Raw genomic sequence first — 7,667 nt, 5'->3', positions numbered from 1 at the left:
GTGGCTGAACGTGCTACGGGTCTGCTTACTGAATATTCTTGAAAACTAAATGTCCGAGTCGCTTCTTCAGGATCCGCATCCGTCCTCGTTCAACTATTGAATCAAAAGTACATATACCGCCACACCGCCGACAAACGACATCTCATAAAGCGCCGCCATGCGGTACGACGCCAAGATCCATCGGCATCTAGACAAGTGTATGCTACCAAGCCAAACACTACCCGGAGAGGCGCTTGATCTCGAGGCTTGGGTTCAAGTCTTCGAGGTCGGAATTGATGGACTTCCGAGTCAAGTTTGCCGTGATGCGTCGGAGTACTGGCAGACCCTGCTTGAGAATGAGGTACAAACAACAGCGATTGGAATTCGTGATGCCGACGACAAGCGCCATAGCGGATGAGAGCAAATAATACTGCGAATGATAATTTAAAACATTACAGAATAAAGTAAACGAACGAAGGAGTGGCGGGTGCGAAGCTGCGTTTGAGAACGAGCGACGAATATGATGTGTCCGAGGACAAACAATGGTCCTGGACCACGAGATGCTAAGGTAAAGAGAGAAGAGTCCGAGAGAATTTTATGCAGATGGTGTTACAGTGCATGCAATGGTAATGACAGAAACATCTCGGCGCCGTGCAAGTACTGGTATACGTAGCAAGCGTCCGTAGGAAAAACAAACTGAAACAAAGGAGTGAAAGTAAGGGACGAACAAACCCCGGATGGTAAGGTAAAAAGGGAAAGTGATCAATGATAGTACGAAGTCCGTGCAGAGGGGAAATGAGATGCGACTTGATAACGTGCGATTCGAAGCGATGATCAAGAGCTGGATACGCAATGACGACTGATGGGGAAGGTGAGGAGGAGGTGGTGGTCCCGGTCCGAATCCGAATGCTACTCTCCTTCGACGCGCCCTGACGCGTAGACACGCGCCCCTGTACCGAACCCTCCTACGTCGACAGTGGATTGACCTTCGGATCTTGGGAGTTATGAAGTGCGAAGAACTTCAAGCACGTCATAGCCTCCTGACTTGAGGCGCGAGGAACAGCTGGTGCTTGTAATCTATGCGCCGAGGAGGGTGGTGTGACATCAGAGTCAGAGTCCGAGTCGCAGAAGTTGAGTGGAGGGATGATGATAGGTACGGGGCGGTTATTGGACGACTTGGGTCGGAGAAGGATGGTCTTCTTGCCCCCTGCGCTCAACAGGTACGCAGGAATGGGAGGCACCGGTGGCGGTGGCTCGCGCAAGAACGGAGGAGGCGGCGAGCGCGAGCGAGTGCGTGAGCGGGGTACGGGTGGTAAAGCCTTTGGTGAAATAGAGATGGAGAGATTGCGGCGGTGGTATCCCTTGCCGGGAATATGCTCGCGTGGAGGAGTGACAGGAAGTGTAGGGGGAGATGTTTTCTCGTTCTTGGTACCAAAGTCGCCGCAATCGGGCCACAGGGTAGAATTGAGTTTTGTGGCCCGAGGAAGCGCGTCCATGGAAGGCATAGCTCTGTGAGATGACCTAGGAGGCCTCTGCGGGGTAGATGTTGTAGCGTGAAGCTGTGGTTGCGACCTCTGTCGGTGAACGACGTGGGGTAATGGGAGAGGTGTTGGCAGCAGCTGTGGGGATTCCATGCGAGGTGGCGGTGGCGAGCAAGGGCGGGTAGTGGAAGGCATTCAAGAAGCAAGAAGGAATGCAGGGACTGGCGTGGGGCGGGATGAGGGCGGGGCGCGCTGGGGGAAGAAAGCCATGACGCTGCCGACGTTTATATATGGGTGGAGGAGAGGGACAGCGCTCCTCTTGCGGGCGACAAAAGCATACAACTGTGAGATTCGCCAGATCATCCCGCCAACGCCCGGTCCCGTTGGGCGTTCGTTCTTGCCGAGAAAGGAAGGGGATATGCCTCCGACACCTCCAGCCAATAACGAGCGCCACGACTTGTATTCAGTCCCGGCGCACTGGCGCACCCTTCACGTCCGACGTTTTCGCCATCCCGGAAGCGTCTCTACGCCTGTGGCCCATATGGAGACTGGATCAGGCAGCTACTCCATCATACCTGGACATACACCGCCCAAAATCGCAATTCGTCGTCGATATCGAGTCCGCATACGGCATAAGTACTTTCGCCTCTTTTCGTCCATATATGACGGCTTACCGAGGCAAACACAAGCGTTCGGACGTTCTCTTCGGGATCTGCATCCGTTGAAGACGCCGATGGCTCGAAGTTGGCCTGCAATTTATCCCACTTGTGGTGAGTAGACTTACCTTCTCGGCTTCATACGCCCTTTTTTTATTGTACGATCGCAGCCGCAACGTCTCGCTCTCAAATGGACGGTGAAATTTTCTAGCAAACCTTCCGACGTTCGGTAATGGGCCGCTGTGATGTACGTTTCAACAACATGCTCGATCCTCGTGCAGCCCGACAAGTTTCACACCAGTCAGGGACCGAGTCATCTGCTCTCTGCTGTACGTTTTCTGTTTCTTTTGTTCCACCAAAAGCGCAATATTTCATTGCTTTTCGTTGCGATCACAAGAAGGTAATCAGAGTCCGAGTCAAAGTGCGCGCGAGGCATCATATCGCATGATTCTCATCATTTGAACTGCTTCTCGAGATCGAACTTGCTCTGATAGTCTCTCCAGACGGTGTCCTCGGGCTCAAACCATCGAAAGTCTGCAAAAAAACTTGAGTACTTTCAGTTATTGCTTTTGACGCCCTCCTTCCATTCAATTTTCAAACTGGCAGCATACATGCGGGTGTGCCTTCGGTTGCGTTACGCCCTCGGTTGGCCCTCGGTCTCCTACCGATCTCATGAATCGCTCTCTCTCCTGCCAATACGAAGCCGCGGCAGAGACTCTACGGCGTCTTACTCTGCTCCGACCCTCTGAAAAGCCCCCCTTTTAATCAATATACTTTGCATATGGTCCTGTCTTGCGTCGACTCGTCTCTCTTTGTCATGGCCCTGGTATCTCGGATACTGGCCGTCGTGCGTCTTAGTACAGATAGACTTGCTTTGCGCCTTTCAAACTTCATCAGACGAATGTCCTTCAGCTTTCCGAACCATGTCAATATGTCATCTCAGGCCGCGGTCTGCTCTACTTCTCCTCATAGTACCCTCGTGGTCCCGCTCCTACTCTCAAGCGGTCCCGGTCAGCCATCTGTCAACCTTCCTCTTTCGAAAATCGCTGATCAGGTCAAAGCACTGTAGCAATGACACCCCCGGTCGCACCGTATCACCGTCCTTTATTGACAATATGCTTAAGCATCGTACTCGGACGCGTCGATTAAGAGTTGAATCATTGATCATCGGGATTCTCTTGACTTTGCGGAAGTTCTGGGTAGACCATCCGTTGTGTGTCCGGCTTTTCGTATGGCCACGGATCAACCTTTGGAGGACATGGACACCCGACGCTACCTTATTGTCTGTCGTTATAGGTCGGACGGTCTTGACTCTGCAAAATCAATCTGGTTTCTGCTGTTCCATCGAGACCAGAAAAAGTATTCTCTCGTAACATCAGTCTACCCTCGTTGACTAGTTTTCAACCCCCAACTTTCGTTAATGCCATTATTCCAGGCTTCTGGGATCTGTCGCGATGTTGATGGCGACAAGAACGGCCGGCAATGATGCTTATATCGAAGGATACCCTCTCCTCCGCGGAACCATCCGTTTTGTCAAGCAGATTTCCTCGAACGGTACCCTTACGACTGGCAGGCTTCTGACTGGACTGAAAGTCTATTTCATCTTGGACGGTGGGCCGCGGAAGAGAAGACGACCCATCCTCGGAGTGAGCTCATTCTCTCAGTCTGCATCATGACGAGCATTTGTTGATTCACCTGTTCCAGTACAGTGCGGGAGAGCGGGAGTGTAGGGGTGCCACACCTCGGTCACATACCCCCGGAGATATCACGTCAACTGGAGAGTTTACTGGAAAGGAACCTTCTGTTCGAGCATCATAATGAACTTTTATTGATTCACATGTTGGAGTACAGTGCGGGGGAGCGGGAATACCACACCCCGACCTCGGCCACATCCCCCCGGAGAAATCTCTTGAACAATGCATCAACTCGAGAGTTTACTGGAAGGAAACCTTCTGTTCGTTCTTCAAAGCTTCATATCATCAATCATTTGTCTGGCACGTCCCGCTGTTCTTGTGAGGTTGATTGCTGCAGTTTTGGGGTGTTCCGCTCCGTGGTACAGATAGTTGAAGTTGAACTGCAGTGACGGTCAATCAGGTTCAGCGTGTGGCGCAAGAACGATGCCACGATCTTTGTTTGATCTTAATAAGTTCTCTCCCCAGGTGGCCCTAGACTCTCGAACCATAGAGATCACGCTGTTTTTCTCTTCCAGAGGTGCTGGATTGGCTTCTCGACAGTTCTTCTGGCAACCAATGCTACATCCTTTTGTTGAGTCTCGTATATTATGGCCGAACTATGTGTGGCACAAGAGAGCTCACTACTAACGTGATGGCTATGGATTGGGTCTCCGCGACTGGCTCGATTTACACGTCGTCGGAGTCGACCCCATGAACGTCATATGTAGCGAAGTTCAACTCAGGGCAGACGTCGACATAAGTAAAACTTCGATAGTACGAGGTTCGTGAGGAGATGGCATATCATCTACTCCATGCAGTGAGGACCGTCTCCACAGCATTCGAGGTGTTGTAGCAATAAAAATGTGGTGACGTTCATCGTGTGGCACATAAGAGGCCCCAGGAACACATAAGTACCTGAACCTAGTCAGTGGTGGGGTACCCACCAAGCGTTCGTCATTGTGGAGCACCACAACGTTTTCCAATGAGACGATCTGGCCCACGAAACGAATGGAGTGGATGTGTGGCATATAATTGAGCACAGCGAAGATACGATAAGATGTACACAAACAGAAGGAGATAATGATACACGATACAGCACAAATGCAAATAGGAAAGGAATGCGAATGAATAATATAACGATAAGCATCGAATGCAGAGGCATGACGCTTTCAGAAAATCGAAGGGAGTTATAGAGACAAGTGTCCTCGGTTTTTGGCCGGCGAAGTAGATGGGGATGGGACGAGAGAGGATACTAAGAGCGAGTTGGTGGAGAGGGGGTGGGGAGGGTGGGTGCACGAGCGCGACGTCGAAACAGACGAACTAAAAAAAACAAAAGCAAAAAGGATAGAAGGAGGGTTGATATTTGGAGTATGGGAAAGGACTGTGTTCGTTTTCAAAGTTGGAACGAATGGGACCGCTTGCAATGGAAAGCGGGGTATCGGATTGGTAGGTATTGAAAGTGAGCACACCCGGTGTGAATAGCCAGTTTATAGATATGCGGGGGTGTTCGTTTGTTGGTCGATCGGGTGAGCGATAGATGAACACCGTCGACGAGATGATGATGGGGTACTGAGGAGGCGGGGTACTCGGTCGACGACCGTGACAGGTGGCGACGGAGCGTTATCTTAACTATATCGCGGCTTAGGGCAACGAATTTGTGCGCTGAATCGGAGGGCAAGGATGGTTTCTGATGTGACTGTAACTCAGAGGGTGCAAGGTGAGCACCGGCGAGGTGGAGTCGATCGAGAGATGGGAAGGTGATCGGGATAAAACAGAAACGCGACTCACTCGTGGTCATGCCATGCTCTTTACAGGCTTATACCGCCAAACAATCTCCTCCAGCAGTCCGCCAGGTCGAAGTCAGACAGGAAGCTGGAACCCTGAGGTTGCTTCTGCGGCGTTTTATCATCCTCCTTCGCGTCCTCGTCCACACTTCCCACAATCGTGGCACCATCCATGCTGTCTGCGTCGTGATCGGAGTCAGAATCGTAGGAATCGGTGGTAGCGACGCTGCTGCGTCGAGTGGAGGGAGTGGAAAGTCTTGATGGTGAGGGCGACGATGGTAATGTCGATGGCCCAGCCATACTTTGACGGAGATCAGCGTACATGTTCTTATGGCCCAAAATCAGCTCAAGCACACGTATGGAAGCGGATTGTCGTCAAGAGCGAGAATGAGATGTGATGCTCACGAATTGATCCCTGGGGTTCTGTCCAAACATGCCGAACGCGTTGGGGCCAGCGGTAGCAGTGGGGAAAAGACTCGTCCACATTGTAGTTACGCTGTCAGGGATGCAACTGAATATGCAGGATCACCAGTCGTCTCCTAGAAGTCCTAACGACCAGAAGTTTAACAGACAGGGAGACGAGCTTGGAGTGTCGCGGTAGTCGTCTTGCAGAAGGGCAGAGACAGACGGTGAGAAGAGGGCGACAGCCAGCAGAATGTATATATCGTGCCGTGCGCAAAGATTCAAGAAGCGCTGGGGGACGTGCTAGACGGAATCAGTGCACCCTTTCAAACACTGCCTTTTTCGGTGAGGCGGCAGACTCGGCTGGGCCTGAGGCTAAGCACGAGGCCTACGTGCGACGAGCCTCGAAATCGTCCGGGGATAGACATTTTCTGGACTACTGAGCAACTTCATCAGGCAGGGGGGGACAAGGAGCGACGAGAAGGCGTTGACTGCAGGTCCGTTTCGCTGAGTGAAGGTTCTTATATCTCTCAAGAGGGAGCGAGAACAAAAAGACAATAAAGCGACTTGGTGGAACGTGGGATGAGGGCGTCGTCGGCTGACCACGTCGCGAACTTGCCCAAATATGGGAGTTCCTATATTTGGATACTTCTTCTCGTCGGTTGTTGAGCTTACGTCAATGGCATGTGGGACCCACACCGGAACGACATAATTAACTCTAGCTTTTTCTTTTTGAATTCGTCCGTATGTACTACTCGCCACAACAAACGGGGGCCGCTCAGCAATCAGGACGGATCGGTGTGGCCCTTAGGTAGTGTGGCCACGAATCCATCCGTGCGAGTACCCTATCCGCCAGAGCAGGATAAAATTCTCTACTTGGTGCAATTCCTTGGTTGTCACCTTCGTTTCGCGCATTTATGGTCGACCGTCCAGGTATGCAATGCTAAGTATTTCGCCGTTTTCCATGGACACGCAGGTCAGGTTTTGCGTCTTTGTATTTCCAGCTTCTCCCGACAACCTTGCGGCGCTCGTATTCCCTGGTGCCCGTACGGTTTTATAATTGTTAACTTCCAGATGAATATATACTCGCCCTAAACTCGTTGATATCTCTCAAGGCAGTAAAGAGTCACCTCGAGACCGACATCATGCTGGCTGGGGACCCTTGTCTCTTCTCGTAACTTCTGAATTATTAGTGACTTGACAAGCGACACCGTGGCTGGTGCTTCCGATACGCGTGGACATTGCGCGCCTCGAATGGCGACGTAGACCTCACAACGATACTCTCAGTAATATCTCTTCCTTGAATAATTTCAACGCGATACGATTTGACGTCCTATGAAGTTCTCCGATAGTGACCTATGTGGCAGCGACGCCATCACGAATTCGACCTCTGTGTTCTCGACTTTCTTGTCGGCAGATGTTGGAAGGGGATAGATGACAAGTAGTCTTCTCTCAGCGCTCCTACTCATCACGAAGACTCAGTGCTATCGGCACCAACCGAGAAGGCTTGGACATCATCCTGGATACTCTAGCTTTTTGGCCTCCGACGAATCCTACTCTCAATAGATAGACGACCACAAGTACTAGTCGAGCGACTTTTTCCAATCCACCACGGAATCTGGAGCAAACTGACCGTTTTCCATCTTGCCAAATACCATAATTGCTGAAACTTGGTGTCATTTCCATGTTCTG

The 7,667-nt window shown here is 51.3% G+C and overlaps 2 protein-coding genes across 2 annotated transcripts; both read right to left on the bottom strand.

Annotated features, from left to right (window-relative positions):
- Nucleotides 1–353: 353 nt before the first annotated feature.
- STEHIDRAFT_167696 (uncharacterized protein) lies at nt 354–1,655 on the bottom strand (the record flags this gene model as incomplete). Its single annotated transcript, XM_007302950.1, has 1 exon — nt 354–1,655. The coding sequence occupies one exon, from the start codon at nt 1,653–1,655 to the stop codon at nt 945–947; it is 711 nt and encodes a 236-aa protein (XP_007303012.1). The 3' UTR covers nt 354–944.
- Nucleotides 1,656–5,597: 3,942 nt separating this feature from the next.
- Nucleotides 5,598–6,059, bottom strand: STEHIDRAFT_155750 (uncharacterized protein; the record flags this gene model as incomplete). The annotated part of the gene is made up of 2 exons (XM_007302949.1): nt 5,598–5,900; nt 5,979–6,059. 2 exons carry the CDS (start codon nt 6,057–6,059, stop codon nt 5,598–5,600), a joined length of 384 nt encoding a protein of 127 aa, XP_007303011.1.
- Nucleotides 6,060–7,667: the final 1,608 nt, after the last annotated feature.

The sequence above is a fragment of the Stereum hirsutum genome (genome assembly GCF_000264905.1).
Source record: "Stereum hirsutum FP-91666 SS1 unplaced genomic scaffold STEHIscaffold_5, whole genome shotgun sequence".
In the NCBI taxonomy this organism is placed as follows: Eukaryota; Fungi; Basidiomycota; class Agaricomycetes; order Russulales; family Stereaceae; genus Stereum; species Stereum hirsutum.
Note: the sequence above shows the minus strand (reverse complement) of the source record. Positions and strands in the feature narration are given on the sequence as shown.